Source organism: Pseudophryne corroboree, chromosome 3 (genome assembly GCF_028390025.1).
Source record: "Pseudophryne corroboree isolate aPseCor3 chromosome 3, aPseCor3.hap2, whole genome shotgun sequence".
NCBI lineage: Eukaryota > Metazoa > Chordata > Amphibia > Anura > Myobatrachidae > Pseudophryne > Pseudophryne corroboree.
In genome coordinates this window covers 65984812-66008394 of record NC_086446.1, presented here as the reverse complement: position 1 = coordinate 66008394, position 23583 = coordinate 65984812, and the positions used below count along the sequence as shown (strand labels likewise).

General features: G+C 46.0%; 1 protein-coding gene across 1 annotated transcript in view; it reads left to right on the top strand.

The window, feature by feature from the left end:
• LOC135057165 (uncharacterized) overlaps positions 1–23583 on the top strand; it is a 208438-nt gene that overhangs the window by 51632 nt on the left and 133223 nt on the right. The window contains exons 8-10 of the mRNA XM_063963064.1: positions 4221–4409; positions 4520–4595; positions 7545–8967. Coding sequence (XP_063819134.1) covers positions 4221–4409; positions 4520–4595; positions 7545–8967 — 1688 coding nt within the window. The remainder of the gene's footprint in view (positions 1–4220; positions 4410–4519; positions 4596–7544; positions 8968–23583) is intronic.

Genomic DNA, 23583 nt, shown 5'->3' with positions numbered 1-23583 from the left:
AGGATGGTTAGAGTTAGGGTGTGGGAGGGTAGGATTAGGGTTAGGCACTAGGGAGGATGGTTAGAGTTAGGGTGTGGGAGGGTAGGATTAGGGTTAGGTACTAGGGAGGAGGATTAGGGATAGGCACTAGGAAGGAGGATTAGGGATAGGCACTAGGGAAGATGGTTAGGGTTAGGGTGTGGGAGGGGAGGGTTAGGGTTAGGTACTAGGGAGGAGGATTAGGGTTAGGCACTAGGGAGGGTGGTTAGGGTTAGGGTGTGGGAGGGTAGGATTAGGGTTAGGTACTAGGGAGGAGGATTAGGGATAGGCACTAGGGAGGATGGTTAGAGTTAGGGTGTGGGAGGGTAGGATTAGGGTTAGGTACTAGGGAGGAGGATTAGGGATAGGCACTAGGGAGGATGGTTAGGGTTAGGCACTAGGGAGGAGGATTAGGGATAGGCACTAGGGAAGATGGTTAGGGTTAGGGTGTGGGAGGGGAGGGTTAGGGTTAGGTACTAGGGAGGAGGATTAGGGATAGGCACTAGGGAGGATGGTTAGAGTTAGGGTGTGGGAGGGTAGGATTAGGGTTAGGCACTAGGGAGGATGGTTAGAGTTAGGGTGTGGGAGGGTAGGATTAGGGTTAGGTACTAGGGAGGAGGATTAGGGATAGGCACTAGGGAGGATGGTTAGGGTTAGGCACTAGGGAGGAGGATTAGGGATAGGCACTAGGGAAGATGGTTAGGGTTAGGGTGTGGGAGGGGAGGGTTAGGGTTAGGTACTAGGGAGGAGGATTAGGGATAGGCACTAGGGAGGATGGTTAGAGTTAGGGTGTGGGAGGGGAGGGTTAGGTACTAGGGAGGAGGATTAGGGATAGGCACTAGGGAGGATGGTTAGGGTTAGGCACTAGGGAGGAGGATTAGGGATAGGCACTAGGGAGGATGGTTAGGGTGTGGGAGGGGAGGGTTAGGGTTAGGTACTAGGAGGAGGATTAGGGATAGGCACTAGGGAGGATGGTTAGAGTTAGGGTGTGGGAGGGTAGGATTAGGGTTAGGTACTAGGGAGGAGGATTAGGGATAGGCACTAGGGAGGATGGTTAGGGTTAGGCACTAGGGAGGAGGATTAGGGATAGGCACTAGGGAAGATGGTTAGGGTTAGGGTGTGGGAGGGGAGGGTTAGGGTTAGGTACTAGGGAGGAGGATTAGGGTTAGGCACTAGGGAGGATGGTTAGAGTTAGGGTGTGGGAGGGTAGGATTAGGGTTAGGTACTAGGGAGGAGGATTAGGGATAGGCACTAGGGAGGATGGGTAGAGTTAGGGTGTGGGAGGGGAGGGTTAGGGTTAGGTACTAGGGAGGAGGATTAGGGATAGGCACTAGGGAGGTTGGTTAGGGTTAGGCACTAGGGAGGAGGATTAGGGATAGGCACTAGGGAGGATGGTTAGGGTTAGGGTGTGGGAGGGGAGGGTTAGGTACTAGGAGGAGGATTAGGGATAGGCACTAGGGAGGCTGGTTAGGGTGTGGGAGGGGAGGGTTAGGGTTAGGTACTAGGGGGGTATGGTTAGGGGTTAAGTATATACTCACCTGACTGCTGGACCTCACTATTAGAGCGGCCGTACCAGGTAAGTCACCACTAGGCCACCAGAGACATTTTGGCAACATTATAATCATGTCGACATTGCCAGTGTTGACAAAACATACCTCACCAGTAATTTAGAGTGAGTATAACACAGAGGTACACGTCGCATCTTGGCAATACCATGTTGCACTGCTGCGTGTGGGATTACCAGATCATCATCATCATCATCATCATCTTTTATGAAAATATTGAATGACCTCCCCCCCTTAGCCATAACTTAGTTCCGTGAGCGAGAAGGAAAGCTCTCGGCTTATATAAAACACCTCAAATGTTAAACCAAGAAAATATGTACAAATAAAGGTTTCTGTACGTTTCCTCACCAGGCTGATTGGTTGGGAAGACTGTGAGGGCTGGGGTGGGTTCCATTAAGGCTTGATCTGAAGATCATTGTTTTTTCCTTTTTTATTTATTTACAGGTAGTTTTCCAAGTCACTGACTATTGTAGAAAGCCAGATATTGCAGTGTTATAGCTGCATAAGATATTTCTTTTAAACAGGCTACAGAGGGCGGGTGCATTTAAATACTACTTGTCTATGTGCCTGTTGGAAGGAATGGTGAAACCTCAGCCCAGACATACTGTCTGCGAACATATCCAGTCACTGGACACCAGTATGCTGGAACAGGTCTCAGTGACACCTCAGACAGAAAACACTGCCCGCCAACGTACCCCACTTGCCTTCCCATCTGCTGTTTTACGAATCTTCTGGCACTTCCTGTAGGATCCCAAGTCCTCACACTTGCTGCAACTTGAGGATTTATCAACCGTCCTCCACTGCAGCTTTTTGATAGTAAATTATTTAGAAACTTAGAATTTGACGGCAGATAAGAACCACTTGGCCCATCTAGTCTGACCCTTTTTTTAACCATTTTTTTTACATCAAACCTTATTTGATCCTTATTTCTTTGTAAGGTTATCCTTACGTCTATCCCATGCATGTTTAAATTGCTCTACTGTCTTAGCCTCTACCACCTCTGATGGGAGGCTATTCCACCTGTCCACTACCCTTTCTGTGAAGTAATTTTTCCTCAAATTACCCCTGAACCACCCCTCCAGTCTCAGTGCATGTCCTTGTGTTCTATGGCTTCTCTTCATTTGGAGAATGTTTCCCTCCTGGACTTTGTTAAAACCCTTGATATATTTGAAAGTTTCTATCATGTCCCCCTTTTCCGTTCTCTGTTCCAAACTATACATATTGAGATTTTTTTGCCTTTCTGAGTATGTTTTGTGATGTAGGCCTTGCACCATTTTAGTTGTCCTTCTTTGTGCAGTCTCTAATGATAGTAATATCCTTCTGAAGATATGGCCTCCAGAATTGAATACAGTATTCTATATGAGGCCGTACCAATGACCTATACAGTGGCATTATTACTGTATAGGTTGTAGGTCAGTTTTTTTTTCCATTTGGCTTCTTCTGTGCTAAAATGTGATGGACCTCTTCCCCAAAAAAACGTCCTTAAACTATTTGGGAACTCCTGGAGTGGCAGCTAATGTACAAAGGTCTCCGAGGCCCCTGCCCATTATATTAAGACAAAATCAATCACTTATTGGGGGAGATTCAAATGTTTGAAAAGTCAGTTGGGAGTCTGTTTTTTCCTATCTAATAGGAAAAAACAGACACCCAACTGACTTTTCAAACATTTGAATTCCACCCTTTGACTCCAAGGAGGGAAAGTGATTTTGAAATTGGGGTTAATTTAAAAAGATTCTGCCAAAAGCTCAGCCATAAAAATATTTGTTCTTGATCCGTTTTACTCCAAATGGGGGAGGAGGGCATAAAAAAAATCCCCCTTACAAAACTTGTTTCACAACTGAAACTAGGGAGACTCTAAGCTGCCCTTTACCAGTAGCCAGTCACAAGCAGGTAGTCACATTGACCACTTTTGATTGGTTGATGATCATGGGAAGTCTAATATCTTTATAGTGGGTTGCGTTATATCCAATATGAAATATACAATGAATTGCAGTTTTAAACCTGAAGATAGGAAATGATACATCTGTATAGTAGACGTAAGACTTTTAGATTTGCAAGACTTGGGACACCATAATTAGAGATTTTAAGCTCTTGGCACATTTATGTTTTGGCTCATTTTAATATTGGTCCGGTCATGATGGAAGTAGAAAGCTAAGGCAATATAGAAGGGACTCATTAATTCCTAAGAAAAGGTGCTTTTGACGGAACCACAAGAATAGGAGTTGGTAGGAGTCTTGAGTTATTACGGATTTTACTATGAGGACTATCTTGGTAGACATTAGAAGGAAATTGCTCACATCCAGTTCTTCATGTTAGGGATTGATGATGCCAGTAGGGAAATTACAATATTCCTGCTCTCTTGTGTGTGGTCATACACATGGGTATTGTCAAGTGTTTCTTCTTATAGTAGTTATCTGTAGGGAATGGCCAGTGTTGGGGAAGGCTTCTGCAGTCCCTCACCTAAAGTGGTAGTCCCTTTTATTTTTTACTTTTTTGACTATGGGTTTTTGACTGCTCCAACAGACCTTCAGTTAGGGGGTCTGGATCTTCGGTGCTGTCAAAGTGGGAGTCTCCAGGGGGGGGGGACTAGAGGGTGTTTGTATAGTAATATTTCTTGGTGTCGCTCTTGATATGTAGGATTATACAGTGGTGAAGAAGACTGGTGAGCAGGCCACACCCATCGCCAACTTCTGTGTACCAAGAGGATTGGCCGAGAGCCAGACCTTCATCACGGAGCTTCCACCTCACTCCCCTATACATGAGCCAACCAATGACCGGAAGATCCTGGAACTCACAAACAAGATCGTTCACCTGCTGACTGGAGAGGTGACTGCTGGGAATGGGACATTATACAGTAACACCAGAGGAGGTGTCTGGGCGATGACTGTGTCATTGTGCATGTGTGTACTGATGACACTGTTTAATTCCCTATTCAGGTGTGGAAGTATTTGGGAAACACTACTCTAAACAATGACACAGGGACGGAGAATCATCAAGAAATCACATTACCGGGTAAGAGTAGATTCTACTTGCACTGAATCGTTGTAAGTATTGGTGGAGTAAAGGTGACCGGAGAATAATATGCTCACCCTACAGCCTTGTTAACCACTTAAGTAGCAATTGTTTTCCCCAAAACTGCTCAGAAATTGTCTAAAAAATATTATTTAAGTTTAAAACTTATTTTTAAACATGTTTTTAAATAGTTTCTTGGAAATAAAAATATTCTAACTCCCCCAGAGGCTGTAGATCCCCTGTGGCATTACCCCGCAACCCTCTGTGGCAGTAACTCCTTCCGCATCAAGCAAGAGTGTAGTGTGGGTGTGTGTCCATGGGGACTGATTACCAGCATCCCCCTCCATGCTGCAGCGTGGTCCCTGCACTATAGTGCTCGGTGGGGAAGGGAGATCCTCTCTACACTCTTGGGAGATGCACGAGCCCCAGGTGGCAGTTGCATTCCGTGGGAAAATAATTGGCACTGATATCGATGGCCACAGATCACTGCCGGGGGGACCAGAGCGTCAGGAGGAAACCTGTTCTGCACATGTGCAGAATGGATCTCCTCTCTAACAGCTGTAGACTGACGTGGCCAGGGTGGGATGTGACAGTGTCAGCAAAAGCCCAGCTAGCTGTGGTTGCATCCTGAGGCTGGCTGCTGTTCAAAGTAGGAGGAACCAGAATGATGTTAGAATGGCGATATGATAGGAACATAGATAGTGGCAGCCCTTATTAAGCACAGAAATAAGATCTCCCTTTGAGCGAGTAGTCAGGCAGTGTGGAAAAAGCCGTCCTTTACAGGATGTTTAGTGGTGCCATGAGGTGAGGCACTGGTTATTTAGGCTTGGTCAGAGATGGAAGAGCATGCCTTTGGAGCTACATAAGGCAACAAATTCTAAAACGGGCAGGATTCCTCAATTACAATACAAATAAGCTGAATGAACCGCACTAAGTGTAGTACTTAGTACTGAGTTTAATAATTAGCTTAATTGGCAGTATTCATAAAAATAAAGACACTGGGGCTTATGTAAAAGGGTCCGAGTTTGCCGGAGGTGAGGGATGCCGGACGATCTTAGAGGTTTCTTTTTTAAAACACCAATCATTTACAAGGCAAAACCATGCCTTGTAAAGGATTGCCCCTTTCAAAAACGTCCAAGACCGGCCAGCAACCTCCACCTTTGGCAAACTTGTACACTATTACATAAGCCCCCCAGGGTTAGTTAGCCACTGCCCGCACAGTATGATTACACAGAGTAGGTGGGTAGGAAAACCTCCCTTTCTATTTTCCTAAATATACTGTAAAGCCAGCAGAGGCACACCACGTGAGGTTCTGGTGGGGCTAATTCTGCCACCTAGAGTTGGCCATTGCAGTAATGTGTAATTTATTAATAATACATGTACAGGTTGAGTATCCCATATCCAAATATTCCGAAATACGGAATATTCCGAAATACGGACTTTTTTGACTGAGATTGAGACAATGAAAACTTTGTTTTTTGATGGCTCACTGTACACAAACTTTGTTTAATACACAAAGGTATTAAAAATATTGTATTAAATGACCTTCAGGCTGTGTGTATAAGGTGTATATGAAACCTAAATGAATTGTGTGAATGTAGACACACTTTGTTTATTGAACAAAGTTACAAAAAATATTGGCTAAAATGACCTTCAGGCTGTGTATATAAGGTGTATATGTAACATAAATGCATTCTGTGCTTAGACTTGGGTCCAATCACCATGATATCTCATTATGGTATGCAATTATTCCAAAATACGGAAAAACCCGATATCCAAAATACCTCTGGTCCCAAGCATTTTGGATAAGGGATACTCAACCTGTACTAATAAATGGCAATGAAAAAAAAAAGGAAAGATAAAACGATATTCTGGTAGCTCAGTGGAGATAACACCCTGCACAGCTTATATGTGGCATCTGCAACCTTTAAACCTCCATTTTCGAACTGGTGGCCTCCCAAGGCTGTCACAGGAGGTCCACAGTCTGGACCTCTAAAAGTATTATAATGCAGCCTAGAGTTAGTTGCTTGAAAGCCTCAGAGAGGGCAGTACAGGGGGGAGAAGGACGAGGTCCCTATGGAAAGTAATGATGCATTGCATTAGGGAGTTGGAGTACCTTTTTGGGGGAAAATCTTGATTCTTTCATTTCAAAGATACCCGCATGAAGTCAGTGTGGTTGCTACAAGGCAGTCCCAACAGAACCATCATAATCCTATTTCCAGGGTAGTCCCTACATCCAAACAGGGCAATATCTACAATGTTGGTCAAATGATAACACGCTGCCCACTGTGGTCATCTGACAGCAATTAGTTGTCAGAGAATTGTGTATTAAAAACATTTTTTTTTTTTTTTGTCGGATGTCATGTCTAACTAGTCAGACAACTGGCATGCATCAATCACCAAGGTGGCTCCACAAGCTGAGCAATGATGACTGCAGTTCAGTAATGGTTTCTGATGGAAAAACTCACTGTGGATGCTCTATCAGCAGCCCCAATAGTGGGCTTAGACGTCCTCAGACTACGGGGGAGTTGTACTAAGCCTTGGAGATGGATAAAGTGAAGAGAGATAAAGTACCAGCCAATCAGCTCCTACTGTAACTGCCATGTTACAGGCTGTGTTTTAAAAATTACAGGAGCTGATTGGTTGGTATTTTATATGGCGACGCACTGTGAATTGCTGTGTGATTGACAATTGCTATGCGCATTCCCCTCTGGGCACTACAGGGCTGGTCTGGGGTGTAATGCTACAGTGGTGGCATATGGTCACTGGGGGAGTGGGAAGCAATAGCATAGGGTAGATCTGTTGCCACTGAGGGGGGGGGGGGGGGGGGGGGGAGTGTTTGGGGGGAAATGCTACAATGGTTCTTCAAGTAAGTGGTTAACACACAATTTTATTTTTATTTTCAGATAATAAAATTGCATATTTTTTTTTTTTTTTATGTCCAACCAGGGTCTTCGGATTGTATGCAGTCTGAGGACGTACCTACCAGTATTAAGAACGAATCCGTATTATATGCAGAAGGAAGACTCACAGATGCCGATATGGCTGTCCTTGCCTATACACATGCACAGCAACACACGGACAGACCTAATGAGACGGATCCTGTGTCCTCTGAAGGTAGTCCACTCACAGACCCAGACGCGGATACAGAGTGCGCGTCAGCCCAGACTGTATCTCGCATTAAGAAGGAGTCTGCGACATGCGACGGAGGAAACCTCACAGGAGCCGGCATTTCCACACCCACGGGTCATCTGCAAACACATATATCTGATCATCTAAAGGGGGGATCCACCATAAGGGAAGAGAGAAACCTTGGTGACGCTGACCTTTATACACCGGTGGACGCTACACAGTATACATCTCATCTTAAAGAGGAATCTGCCTCATCTGCAGGAAAAGACCAACTGGATGCTAAAACCTGTACGGCCGCAGACCACCATGCACAGTATCGGCCTACCCACATCAAGGAGGAATCGGCCTCCTGCAAAGGAGACATCGCCGAAACGGATATTTTTATACCCTCCGATTACTCTTCTTCACCTGTTGAGGAATGCAACAGAGAGGAGGACAGTGACCCACTATTACATGAAGGGAATTCCTCCGTGGCGGAGACTGCGTACGACGAGCGGCTGTATAACGAACCATTCCCCCTGTCTCCCCGATCAATGCCGGCCACCGACCGGCGCTATCAGTGTCAGGAGTGCGATAAATGTTTCACCAGAAACTCTGACTTGCTCAAGCACCAGAGGGCTCACAGCAGGTCGCAGTCCATCATATGTTCAGACTGCGGCAAGTGTTTTGCCAAGAACTCCATGTACGTCCGGCATCAGAGGATCCACACTGGGGAGAAGCCTTTCTCCTGCTCCGAGTGCGGCAAGTGTTTTTCGGTCAGTGGGCACCTCTCCACCCACCGGAGAACCCACACGGGGGAGAAGCCCTTCGCCTGCTCAGATTGCGGAAAGTCGTTCAGCCAGAAGGCATCGCTTATTAAGCACCGGAGGACCCACACCGGGGAGAAGCCCTTCGTCTGTCCCGACTGCGGCAAGTGCTTCACAAGCAGCACCAACCTCACCCTGCACCAGCGGGTCCACACCGGGGAGAAGCCATACTCCTGCTCCGTGTGCGGGAAGCGGTTCCGGAGTAGCCCCAATCTCATGTCACACCAAAGGATCCACACGGGGGAGAAGCCCTATTCCTGCGCCCAGTGCGGGAAGTTCTTCACCAACAGCTCGGTGCTAGTCAGACACCAGAGGACTCATACGGGGGAGAAGCCCTTTCTATGTTGCGAGTGCGGGAAGAGTTTCACCCGGAACTCCCAGCTTATCAAGCATCAGATGATTCACGCTGGGAAGAGACCGTATTCATGCACATAGTAATGAAAGCCGTAAAGAAAAACCCTTGGGAGATATTCAGTTGTTTACTGGGTGCCCGCCACTGGAGGGCGCCTGCTGGTAGCAATTCAATTGTGGTGCCGTATGGATGCGCATGCTGGTGGCGCCGACATTTCTGCTTGCACTCCTGCCTGAGCAGAAATGTGAAAAAGTGTCTCGTTTGGGCATCCAAATTGGACTTTTCTCACCACGTACAGCACTTTAGACGGGGTTTATTGCCTTTGCGCCGCTAATCCCAGCACTTCTGGGCCTGATAGAACATTGGACACCCAAACAATTGCATACCGCCCCATCTAAAGTGATGGGGGAAATGGAATTATGGACTCCCATTAAACAATTGAATTGCCCCCCGATATAACAAAATTGGCTTTTTAAAGTCGGACTCTGGAGAGGAATAGCTTGCTGGCTTCTAAAATGCATGCACATATATATGGGGAGCTGGAATAAATTTCCATCATTAAACTGACAAACCCACTCATATGTGAACTCAATAAAAAAATGTCATATCAAAACGGGCTCTTGTTCTCTTTTACACTGTTCCTGAGTGGGATACTCTCATGGGACGCCAAGCAGAAGGTTTGTGAGACACTTTGAACGGCAGCTGTTAGCACACTGAATCAGAGAGCAGCTGTTAGCAAGAAGAGACAGATGTCTTAACATGAGATGGGAGAATGTGTTTTAGGAGTACAGTTTACATGTTAATCATTTTCTCTGACGTCCTAGTGGATGCTGGGACTCCGTAAGGACCATGGGGAATAGCGGCTCCGCAGGAGACAGGGCACAAAATAAAAGCTTAAGGATCAGGTGGTGTGCACTGGCTCCTCCCCCTATGACCCTCCTCCAAGCCTCAGTTAGATTTTTGTGCCCGGCCGAGAAGGGTGCAATCTAGGTGGCTCTCCTGAGCTGCTTAGAATAAAAGTTTAGTTAGGTTTTTTTATTTTCAGTGAGTCCTGCTGGCAACAGGCTCACTGCATCGTGGGACTAAGGGGAGAAGAAACGGACTCACCTGAGTGCAGAGTGGATCGGGTTTCTTAGGCTACTGGACACTAGCTCCAGAGGGACGATCACAGGTTCAGCCTGGATGGGTCACCGGAGCCGCGCCGCCGTCCCCCTTACAGAGCCAGAAGAGACGAAGAGGTCCGGTGAAATCGGCGGCAGAAGACATCCTGTCTTCAGACTAAGGTAGCGCACAGCACCGCAGCTGTGCGCCATTGCTCTCAGCACACTTCACACTCCGGTCACTGAGGGTGCAGGGCGCTGGGGGGGGAGCGCCCTGAGACGCAATATAACAGAATACCTTAGGTGGCAAAAGAATACATCACATATAGCTCCTGGGCTATATGGATGTATTTTAATCCCCTGCCATTTTTACACAAAAAAGCGGGAGATAAGGACGTCGTGAAGGGGCGGAGCCTATCTCCTCAGCACACAAGCGCCATTTTCCCTCACAGCTCCGCTGGAAGGACGGCTCCCTGACTCTCCCCTGCAGTCCTGCTTCAGAATCAGGGTAAAAAAGAGAAGGGGGGGCACGTTTGGCAGCAAATAAATATATTAACAGCAGCTATAAGGGAGTAACACTTATATAAGGTTATCCCTATATATATATATAGCGCTGGGTGTGTGCTGGCAGACTCTCCCTCTGTCTCTCCAAAGGGCTAAGTGGGGTCCTGTCCTCTATCAGAGCATTCCCGGTGTGTGTGCTGTGTGTCGGTACGCGTGTGTCGACATGTATGAGGAGGAAAATGATGTGGAGGCGGAGCAGTTGCCTGTGTTGGTGATGTCACCCCCTAGGGAGTCGACACCTGACTGGTTGATTGTATTTAAACAATTAAGTGATAATGTCAGCAATTTGCAAAAAACTGTTGACGACATGAGACAGCCGGCAAATCAATTAGTGCCTGTCCAGGCGTCTCAAACACCGTCAGGGGCGCTAAAACGCCCGTTACCTCAGTGGGTCGACAGAGTCTAGTGTCGACGGTGACGAGACAAACGTAATGTCCAGTAGGGCCACACGTTACATGATCACGGCAATGAAAGAGGCATTGAACCTTTCTGACACTACAAGTACCACAAAGAAGGGTATTATGTGGGGTGAGAAAAAACTACCAATATTTTTTCCTGAGTCAGAGGAAATAAATGAGGTGTGTGAAAAAGCGTGGGTTTCCCCCGATAAAAAACAGCTAATTTCTAAAAAATTATTAGCATTATATCCTTTCCCGCCAGAGGTTAGGGCGCGTTGGGAAACACCCCCTAGGGTAGATAAGGCGCTCACACGTTTATCAAAACAAGTAGCGTTACCGTCTCCTGATACGGCTACCCTCAAAGAACCAGCTGATAGAAGGCTGGAAAATATCCTAAAAAGTATATACACACATACTGGTGTTATACTGCGACCAGCAATCGCCTCAGCCTGGATGTGCAGTGCTGGAGTCGCATGGTCGGATTCCCTGACCGAGAATATTGATACCCTGGATAGGGACAATATTTTGTTAACTATAGAACATTTAAAGGATGCATTACTATATATGCGTGATGCACAGAGGGATATTTGCACCCTGGCATCAAGAGTAAGTGCTATGTCCATCTCTGCCAGAAGAGCGTTATGGACGCGACAGTGGTCAGGGGATGCGGATTCCAAACGGCACATGGAAGTATTGCCGTATAAAGGGGAGGAGTTATTTGGGGCTGGTCTATCGGACCTGGTGGCCACGGCAACGGCTGGAAAATCCACCTTTTTACCCCAGGTCACTCCACATCAGCAGAAAAAGACACCGTCTTTTCAAACTCAGTCCTTTCGTTCCCATAAGTACAAGCGAGCAAAAGGCCACTCCTTTCTGCCCCGGGGCAGAGGAAGAGGAAAAAGACTGCACCATGCAGCCGCTTCCCAGGAGCAGAAGCCCTCCCCTGCTTCTGCCAAGTCTTCAGCATGACGCTGGGGCTTTACAAGCAGACTCAGATATGGTGGGGGCCCGTCTCAAGAATTTCAACGCGCAGTGGGCTCACTCGCAAGTGGATCCCTGGATTCTACAGGTAGTATCGCAGGGGTACAAACTGGAATTCGAGGCGTTTCCCCCTCATCGGTTCCTGAAGTCTGCTTTACCAAAGTCTCCCTCCGACAGGGAGGCAGTTTTGGAAGCCATTCACAAGCTGTATTCCCAGCAGGTGATAATCAAGGTACCCCTCCTGCAACAGGGAAAGGGGTATTATTCCACGCTGTTTGTAGTACCGAAGCCGGACGGCTCGGTGAGACCAATTTTAAATCTGAAATCCTTGAACACTTACATAAAAAGGTTCAAATTCAAGATGGAGTCACTCAGAGCAGTGATAGCGAACCTGGAAGAAGGGGACTATATGGTGTCTCTGGACATCAAAGATGCTTATCTCCACGTCCCAATATACCCTTCTCACCAAGGGTTCCTCAGGTTTGTAGTACAAAACTGTCATTATCAGTTTCAGACGCTGCCGTTTGGATTGTCCACGGCACCTCGGGTCTTTACCAAGATAATGGCCGAAATGATGATTCTTCTACGAAGAAAAGGCATTTTAATTATCCCTTACTTGGACGATCTCCTGATAAGGGCAAGATCCAGGGAACAGTTAGAAGTCGGAGTAGCACTATCTCAGGTAGTGTAACGTCAGCACGGGTGGATTCTAAATATTCCAAAATCGCAGCTGATTCCAACGACACGTCTACTGTTCCTAGGAATGATTCTGGACACAGTCCAGAAGAAGGTGTTTCTCCCGGAGGAGAAGGCCAGGGAGTTATCCGAGCTAGTCAGGAACCTCCTAAAACCAGGACAGGTCTCAGTGCATCAGTGCACGAGGGTCCTGGGAAAAATGGTGGCTTCTTACGAAGCGATTCCATTCGGAAGATTCCATGCAAGAACGTTTCAGTGGGATCTACTGGACAAATGGTCCGGATCGCATCTGCAGATGCATCAGCGGATAACCCTGTCGCCAAGGACAAGGGTGTCTCTCCTGTGGTGGCTGCAGAGTGCTCATCTACTAGAGGGCCGCAGATTTGGCATTCAGGATTGGATCCTGGTAACCACGGATGCCAGCCTGAGAGGCTGGGGAGCAGTCACACAGGGAAGGAATTTCCAGGGCTTGTGGTCAAGCATGGAAACATCTCTTCATATAAACATTCTGGAACTAAGGGCCATTTACAATGCCCTAAGTCAAGCAAAACCTCTGCTTCAGGGTCAGGCGGTGTTGATCCAATCGGACAACATCACGTCAGTCGCCCACGTAAACAGACAGGGCGGCACGAGAAGCAGGAGGGCAATGGCAGAAGCTGCAAGGATTCTTCGCTGGGCGGAAAATCATGTGATAGCACTGTCAGCAGTGTTCATTCCGGGAGTGGACAACTGGGAAGCAGACTTCCTCAGCAGACACGACCTTCACCCGGGAGAGTGGGGACTTCACCCAGAAGTCTTCCACCTGCTTGTAAACCGTTGGGAAAAACCAAAGGTGGACATGATGGCGTCACGTCTAAACAAAAAACTGGACAGATATTGCGCCAGGTCAAGGGACCCTCAGGCAATAGCAGTGGACGCTCTGGTAACGCCGTGGGTGTACCAGTCAGTGTATGTGTTCCCTCCTCTGCCTCTCATACCAAAAGTACTGAGAATCATAAGAAGGAGAGGAGTAAGAACTATACTCGTGGTTCCGGATTGGCCAAGAAGGACTTGGTACCCGGAACTTCAAGAGATGCTCACGGACGAACCGTGGCCTCTACCTCTAAGAAAGGACCTGCTACTGCAGGGGCCTTGTCTGTTCCAAGACTTACCGCGGCTGCGTTTGACGGCATGGCGGTTGAACGCCGGATCCTGAGGGAAAAAGGCATTCCAGAAGAAGTCATCCCTACTCTGGTCAAGGCCAGGAAGGACGTAACCGCAAAACATTATCACCGCATTTGGCGTAAATATGTTGCGTGGTGTGAGGCCAAGAAGGCCCCTACAGAGGAATTTCAACTGGGTCGTTTCCTTCATTTCCTGCAAACAGGACTGTCTATGGGCCTAAAATTGGGGTCCATTAAGGTTCAAATTTCGGCCCTGTCGATTTTCTTCCAGAAAGAACTGGCTTCAGTACCTGAAGTTCAGACTTTTGTAAAAGGGGTGCTGCACATACAGCCTCCTTTTGTGCCTCCAGTGGCACCTTGGGATCTCAATGTTGTGTTGAGTTTTCTAAAGTCACATTGGTTTGAACCACTTTCCACTGTGGACTTAAAATATCTCACATGGAAGGTGTCGATGCTGTTAGCCTTGGCTTCAGCCAGGCGTGTGTCAGAATTGGCGGCTTTATCATATAAAAGCCCTTACTTAATTTTTCATTCTGACAGGGCGGAATTGAGGACTCGTCCTCAATTTCTACCTAAGGTGGTTTCTGCATTTCACATGAACCAACCTATTGTGGTACCTGCGGCTACCAGGGACTTAGAGGACTCTAAGTTGCTTGACGTTGTCAGGGCCTTGAAAATATATGTTTCCAGGACGGCTGGAGTCAGAAAATCTGACTCGCTGTTTATCCTGTATGCACCCAACAAGCTGGGTGCTCCTGCTTCAAAGCAGACGATTGCTCGTTGGATTTGTAGTACAATTCAGCTTGCACATTCTGTGGCAGGATTGCCACAACCAAAATCAGTAAAAGCCCATTCCACAAGGAAAGTGGGCTCATCTTGGGCGGCTGCCCGAGGGGTCTCGGCTTTACAACTTTGCCGAGCAGCTACTTGGTCAGGGGCAAACACGTTTGCTAAATTCTACAAATTTGATACCCTGGCTGAGGAGGACCTGGAGTTCTCTCATTCGGTGCTGCAGAGTCATCCGCACTCTCCCGCCCGTTTGGGAGCTTTGGTATAATCCCCATGGTCCTTACGGAGTCCCAGCATCCACTAGGACGTCAGAGAAAATAAGATTTTACTTACCGATAAATCTATTTCTCGTAGTCCGTAGTGGATGCTGGGCGCCCATCCCTAGTGCGGATTGTCTGCAATACTTGTATATAGTTATTGTTACAAAAATTCGGGTTATTATTGTTGTGAGCCATCTTTTCAGAGGCTCCTTTGCGTTTATCATACTGTTAACTGGGTTCAGATCACGAGTTGTACGGTGTGATTGGTGTGGCTGGTATGAGTCTTACCCGGGATTCAATATCCTTCCTTATTATGTACGCTCGTCCGGGCACAGTATCCTAACTGAGGTTTGGAGGAGGGTCATAGGGGGAGGAGCCAGTGCACACCACCTGATCCTTAAGCTTTTATTTTGTGCCCTGTCTCCTGCGGAGCCGCTATTCCCCATGGTCCTTACGGAGTCCCAGCATCCACTACGGACTACGAGAAATAGATTTATCGGTAAGTAAAATCTTATTTTTACAGTGTTGGATTTGTTTAGTCACTGGAATGTGTTCTTGGATATCTGATGGTCAAACCGTGATCTAGTGTTTTGTCTTCTACTCCTGCTATTGATCATATGGAGAAATCTGGATGTATCTTTGCTCTCTGGAAGGTGGGACAACCTGATATTTGCAAACAGTAGAACAGTCTGCGCTTTCAAGTGGTGTCTACAAAGGGAAAAAGGGTATCAGTACCCTTAAGAAAAATCAAGGTGAAGGTCATCCAGCACAGACTAATACCTGACTATGTGACCACGGGAGGGTACTATTTAACATTAAAGACTAATTATAGGTCTAAATGTTGCGCACATTTAAATGACTCCTAAAACGTGCAAGATATGATAATAGAATAACACGTGAGACTTCTAGAGAAAATAAGCAGCAGTTTATTAAAGATGACTACAAACACTCCCTGGGTAGGGGGGTTTGTTGGATCTTCAACCTTCTGTCATTCCTGAGTAGACTGAATCCATCTTAATTGGTTCTTGGGCATAGGAAGTGGAAGCATTAGGTATTTTGCTGCTGTCCTCCCATGGCCATTCTACTTCTAGTACAGAATGAGCTGATTCTGACCACTGCCTGATCAGCTGAGCTCTGATTGCGGTAACCGCCGTTCGGCCCGGAAAATAGCATGAGCCGGCTGGGCGGCCCAGATGGGGGAAGCAGTGGACCTAGACTTCAAATGCCCCTAAGCATTCCAGATACCACTAGGCATTAGCTTATAATGCCTATGCATAGGGCCGCAAACACCTTTGTGTCCACGGTTCTTATATGGTGGCCATGACCTGTATTAAATCCATTTTGGAAAAATGTACATAGGTTTCTTAGGTTTTATTTGAAGCACTGTTAGCAAAGAACCCTTTCCTACTTCCCTCCCAAAGCTTCAATAAATGCTGTAGGAAATTGATAGCGCACATTCAAGGATTGATAATCGTTCCAACCTGCCATTTGGATGGCTCATCGGAATGATTATCGCTCAGTGTATACCAGGTTAACAATAGACACATTAACCAGATAAATAGATGAAGGTAAAACATACACGATCCAGTGCAAATGGAAAAACACTTTTTAATGTAACATGTTTAATAGATGTGACTCAATCTTACACCTGAAGCTGCAGATGCGGCCTCATGAGCAGCCAAAGTTACACTCCATAGTCCTGCAGACCTGTCAGGTCCAGTCTGGTCAGCGAGCAGATTGTACTAAGGGGGTCATTGCGAGTTGATCGTAACTGTGCTAAATTTAGCACAGCTATGATCATCTTCCCTGACATGCGGGGGGACGCCCAGCACAGGGCTAGTCCGCCCCGCATGTCAGTGCCGCCCCCCTCGCACAAATACAAAAGCATCGCACAGCGGCTGGCCTGTGTTGGCCGGACCGCTCCCCCTAAACGGAGCCCCCTCCCGCCCAGCGACCGCCTCTGTCTTAGAGGCGATCGCTAGGCAACGGTGACTGCCATGCGCCGGCGCACTGCGGGGCGGGCACATGCGCAGTTCTGACCCGGTTGCTGCGCTGCAACAAACTGCAGCGAGCGATCGGGTCGGAATGACCCCCCATGAACATAGAGATCACAGCACGGGGAGGTCAGACCAAAGCCATGTCACCTGATGAGATGAGGACTATGGACTAGGTTATTTCTGATCATTTCTAGCCTCAGCCTTAGTAAGGGGATGCAGCCGACAGTCAAAATTCCGACAAGGTCAAAATACCGACATGTAAAATGCTGACATGAGTTTTTCAGGATTTTTTCATTGAAACCGACTTGTTCATACTTTACCATCCTAGTGGACCTGGAGGGGGAATATAATAGTGTGCCGAGCGCAGCGAGGCATCGTGCCCGAAGCATGGCGAGCGCAGCACAGTTATATCGTGTCCATGTCGACATACGCACACAAAATATGAAAAACCGCATGTCGGTATTTTGACCTGTCTGCATTTTACATATCGGTATTTTGACCTTGTCAGTATTTTAAATGTCGTTATTTTTTTTCCATGTCGGATTTTGACCGTCGGTCAATTGCTGTTGGGATTTTGATTGGAGGTATTTCATACCGATCCCAGTTATAACTGAGAATAAAATGGTGTAAAGTAGATACAACTGTTGGTGTGCCATAGGCAAACGTAAGGGGGCTGAGTGGTAGGGGCTGGAATTCCTTCCTGAACCTCTGGCCAGGCCAGTAACTTAAATAATGACAGTAGCGGTTGTGTAATATACAATGTTACTAGAGATGCACAGACAACATTCAGTATAAGAGGTAAAACACTGCTGCACATTCCCAGTGGTATCCAAGGCCCTCATTCCGAGTTGTTCGCTCGCTAGCTACTTTTAGCAGAAATGCAAACACAAAGCCGCCGCCCTCTGGGAGTGTACCTTAGCGTAGCAGAATTGCTAACGAAAGATTAGCAATTCTGCTAATATTAGCAGAATTGCTAACGAAAGCAATTTCCTTGCAGTTTCTGAGTAGCTCCAGACCTACTCCTAGATTGCGGTCATCTCCGTCCGTTTAGTTCCTGGTTTTACGTCACAAACACGCCCAGCGTCCGACCAGCCACTCCTCCGTTTCTCCAGCCACTCCTGTGTTTTTTTAGCACACTCCCTGAAAATGGCTAGTTTTTGCCCAGAAACACCCACATCCTGTCAATCAGCAGAGCGATTAAAAAGCTTTGTTCGCCCATGAGTAAAATAGCATAGTTTTGTGTAAATTTGCTTAGCGCGTGCGCCCTGCTGTGCATACGCATGCACAGAACTGCTGGATTTTAGCCTATTAGTAATTCTGCTAACATTAGCAGCGAGCGAACAACTCGGAATGAGGGCCCAAGTCTGCTGTTTGAGTGAATCCAAGCACTCAGTCTGCTCACCAGACCAGAGAGAGCAGCTGGCATCAAGAAGAGGCAGGCATCTTACCGTGATGTGGGAGAATGTGTACTTATAAAGCCAAGTTCTGTCTCCTACTGATTATACTATGTATTTGCATTTATTTTGGGAGGTTTAACCACTTCCTGACCACTTATGGGGTTTTTTTTATAGGAGTTAAATATTTTCTATTCAGAATGTTTTTTTTTTGTTTTGTTTTTTTTACTCTTTCCACTACAGCTTATACTATAGACTGGTGTTTCCCAAACTTTATCTTCAGGGGCTCCTATCAGTGCATGTTTTACAGATATCAGGATCACCATTGAAATAACTAGCACCATCTGTGGATCTTTAAAAAAAAGGCTTAGCCAGTAGTGAATACACCTGTGCACCAAGTAGGAGATTTTGAAAACCTGCATTGTTACGCAGGGGTGTCACTTACCTTATGAACACCCGGTGCGGCGCAGACAAAAATGGGGTGTGGCTTCCCAGAAGTGGGCGTAACTTCATGGGAGGGTGGGGCTTCATGTTCCCGACCACGTTTTCTGTCACTTGGTGGGTTCGGGAGGTGTGGTCTGCCTCCCAGAGTGCTGTTTTGGCAGTGGCGACTCCTACATAGTGACAGGAGCCGAGTGCTGCACATAATGTAACAGTGCAGCACTCGGCTCCTGTCACTGAGCAGGAGCCAGCATTTTGGTGTCACCCCTCGGAGGGTGACACCCGGTTGCAGGCCGCACCCCCCTTGTGACGCCACTGTTGTTAGGGGTCCATGAGGACTGAATTTGGGAAACATAGATGTACAGTATGCAGTGTTTAAGGAGACCAATATGTACACATATGGCCAGGGCCGGTCCCAAGCTCTTCTGCTGCTCTCCCATACTTGTTCCAGTGTCCCACGTAGCAGTACCAAAAGACCATGCCCCCGTGAGACCCCTTTTGTCCACGTGTGAGAATGGTGGTGCCTGGGCTGAATCAGGGCCACAGGCCATCCCCGTAACATGGCCCTAATTGTATTAAAGTTGTTTCTTAAAACTTAATTATATGTGATACAAGTCTCATCCATCTAAAGTATCTAATGAGAGTGTAGGCTGTCCAATATCCCAATTAAACTAGTAATAGTAAAAATGAAAGCAAAAAAAATAGTTATAAAACAAAAGTATTGTAAAATAACCGTGAAAATAAAATGAAATTACAGGGTCTAGTTGTTATGTGATTTAGTCTATGCCTTGATGAAAGATGGATGGATTACTTAGTATTAATAATTGCTTTTCATTCCCAGGTATGGGGGAGGGAAAATGCATGTGTAACCCGGTCAACTGAAGGTGATTTAATTATCACTAACTCTAGAATCACATAATGCATATATCAAACTTAAGCCCAGATTTATCAACCCTTGGAGAGTGATAAATTGCACGGTGATAAAGTACCAACCAATCGGCTCCTAACTGTCATTTTTCAAACACAGCCTGTGACATGACAGCTAGGAGCTGACTGGCTGGTAACAGAGCAACAATTTAATTGCTCTGACGGGCACCATCTGGTAGCCGCTGGTGCCAGATTAAGGACCACATGGACCTGGAGCTGAAATTTATTAAGGGCCTATTGTGTGCCTCGGCACGAGGCACTGTGGTGGGGTGACTAGTGATGTTGAGTGTGACCTTGTTTTTAAACAACTGCTGTGGCACACAGATCAGTATGTAAAATAAAACATATCTTTTATTTAATCAGTTTAACAGTTATTTCCCCTTTTACAGATTAATAGTTGATTTTCTATAGTTCCATTAAATCGGGTATGGTACCGATGGATTGGCATATAGCTGAGGTAGTGCCATTATTTAAAAAGGATCTAAAAATCATCCTGGGAACTATAGACCAGTTAGTTTAACCTCTATGGTGGGTAAAATATTGGAAGGAATTTTGAGGGATAGCATAGAGGATTATCTGCGGAATACTAAGTTTATTAGCAAGAGTCAGCATGGGTTTGTAAGGGACAGATCATGTCAAACTAGCTTAATTAGCTTCTACAAGAAAATGAGCGATAATTTTGACCAGGGAAAAGCAGTGGATGTGGTCTATTTAGATTTTGCAAAAGCCTTCGATACAGTGCCTCATAAGAGACTGATCATCAAATTAAGGTAATTTGGCCTAGGATATACTGTTTGTACATGGATAGGTAATTGGCTGGATAACAGGGTACAACGAGTAGTGGTCAATGGGATGTTCTCCAGCTGGGCACCAGTAGTCAGCGGTATACCAGAAGGGTCTGTGCTTGGCCCGCTACTGTTCAATATATTTATTAATGACCTAGGAATAGGCCTGGGAAGCATAGTATCAATCTTTGCAGATGATACTAAATTGTGTAAGGTAATTCATTCGGAAATAGATGTGGAGTCTCTACAGAATGACTTGAATCCTGGGTGTCTAAATGGGGAATCAGGTTCAGTATTGACAAATGCAACATTATGCTTTTTAGGATTAAAAACAAACTTGCATCCTATTCACTTAATGGGGAAAATATAGGGGTAACAGTAGTGGAAAAATGTTAGGGTCCTCATAGATAATAGGCTCAATAACAATGCAGTGAAGAAGGCAAGTAAAGTCCTTGCTTGCATAAAACGGGGCATTGAGACCAGGGACGACGATGTAATCCTGCCACTGTACAAATCATTGGTACATCCGCACCTGGAATATTGTGTTCAATTCTGGACACCATATTATAAAAAGGATATCGGGGAACTTGAAAGAGTTCAAAGGCGCACTACTAAACTGATTAAAGGGTTAGAAACACTGGAGTACGAGGAAAGGCTTACTAGGTTAAATATGCATACTCTAGAAAAGAGACGTCTAAGAGGAGATATTATTAATATCTTACGAGGAGTTAGCAGAGGATTTGTTTATTAATAGAACTCTGTATAGGACACGTGGACACTCACTGAGGTTAGATGAGAGAAAATTCAGTACAAAACGTAGGAATGGGTTCTTCACGGTAAGGGCAATAAGGATTTGGAACTCCCTGCCGGAGAAGGTAATAATGGCGGACTCTATAAATGCATTCAAAATCAGATTGGACAGCTTTCTAGCTGAAAAAAGTATCAAAGGCTATAACATTTAATATATTGACATTAAGAATCTGGGAGTTGTACGAAATATAGTTGACAATAGGTACAAAACCATTACTTCAGCTGGTGCATTATAATGTGCACAGCTAAACACAGAATACAGATTGAACCCGATGGGCATTTCGCCTCTCTTCAACCTCAACAACTATGGAGGTCATTCCGAGTTGTTCGCTCACAAGGCGATTTTAGCAGAGTTGCTCACGCTAAGCCGCCGCCTACTGGGAGTGAATCTTAGCATCTTAAGATTGCGAACGATGTATTAGCAATATTGCGATTAGCACACCTCTTAGCAGTTTCAGAGTAGCTCCACACTTACTCGGCATCTGCGATCAGTTCAGTGCTTGTCGTTCCTGGTTTGACGTCACAAACACACCCAGCGTTCGCCCAGACACTACCCCGTTTCTCCGGCCACTCCTGCGTTTTTTCCGGAAACGGTAGCGTTTTTTCCCACACGCCCATAAAACGGCCTGTTTCCGCCCGGAAACACCCATTTCCTGTCAATCACACTACGATCGCCTGAGCGATGAAAAAGCCGTGAGTAAAAATCCTAACTTCATAGCAAATTTACTTGGCGCAGTCGCAGTGCGGACATTGCGCATGCGCACTAAGCGGAAAATCGCTGCGATGCGATGAAATTTACTGTGCGAACGTCTCGGAATGAGGGCCTATGTTACTATGTAAAATGGCTAAGTGTTTAAAAACAAATTTTGACAGAACGAAAGATATTAGCGATATAAAAACCTTCTTGTACTTTTAAATAATGAAAGGATATGTATGTGACTGTTTTAATCCCCAATATTTATATGGCAGTTATAACTATATAGGGAACACTATAGTGATCGTGCAAGATAGTACTACTGGGAGTAATGACCAATTAAAAATGACCTTGTTAATTACTTATTTCTATAGTTATACTTGTTCTCATATTCTCATATCTTTTTGGACCGCATGTGTCCCAAAAAGCATTCAAGATAGTGGTCTGCCCTTATATTGGGGATCTCGAAACTCAACTTTTATGAGGCACGTGAAAATTCTTTAGTGGACCTGGGGATAATTAGGATCGCTCCAATTTGGGGTTAATCTTAAACGAAAACGTAATGTACTGGGCAGCAAATGTCCTTTAGTATATCTTAGAGTTCCAACACTGGAGAAACTTATACGAATGGATCCAATCTTATAGTCCTCCTTAGCCCAGGGCTTTAATTCCACAGTCTTTTTCACCTTTGTGGTACCTCTAAAAGAAAAACACAAACCACTTCTCATAGTGCAAATCAGTTGGATCAAATAGAAATAGAAAACAGGGTTGTGTATACTGCGTATTCTTAGAAGGCCCCAAACAGGCGTATGGGGTGATAGTTTTAACTAATTTTGGACTCCATATTGTTTATGTATGACTCCATTTTGTATTACGATTATTGCTTTGCAGACATACAGGAGCCAGCTAGAAAAATATGGGGGTTAGACAGCTATTTAGGCTGATTATTCCTTTTATTAGTATCTAATATGGAAACTTGTCTAGTAAGCTATGTTTGGGGTATTGTGTTCATAAGTGGGTGAAATGGGAAACTTGCCAGGTCTAAGATAAATTATCTTATGTGAACGACTACTGCACCCAGCTTTACAGACACTGAAATTAAAATCCTTTGAGACAATGGCCCTCATTCCGAGTTGATCGCTCGCTAGCTACTTTTAGCAGCCGTGCAAACGCATAGTCGCTGCCCACGGGGGAGTGTATTTTCGCTTTGCTGACGCCTTTGCAGCCGAGCTCTGCAAAAACATTTTGTGCAGTTTCTGAGTAGGTCTAGAGTTACTCAGCCGCTGTGATCACTTCAGTCTTTTTGGACCCGGAATTGACGTCAGACACCCGCCCTGCAAATGCTTGGACACGCCTGCATTTTTCCAAACACTCCCAGAAAACTGTCAGTTGACACCCATAAACGCCCTCTTCCTGTCAATCTCCTTGCGATCGCCCGTGCGAATGGATTCTTCCTTAAGTCCATCGCTCAGCAACTATACGCTTTTTACCTGTACGACGTGCATGCGCATTGCGGTGCATAAGTATGTGCAGTAAAGACCTGATCACTGCGCTTCGAAAAATGGCAGCGAGCTATCAATTCGGGATGACCCCCAATGTTAGTGTGTTCCTGGCTATATTGAAGCTGGTTCTGTCTGCTGCGGATCTACAGATGTGTCCTCTTACATCCTAGCTGCAGTTGGGAGGTGGTTGATAGTCA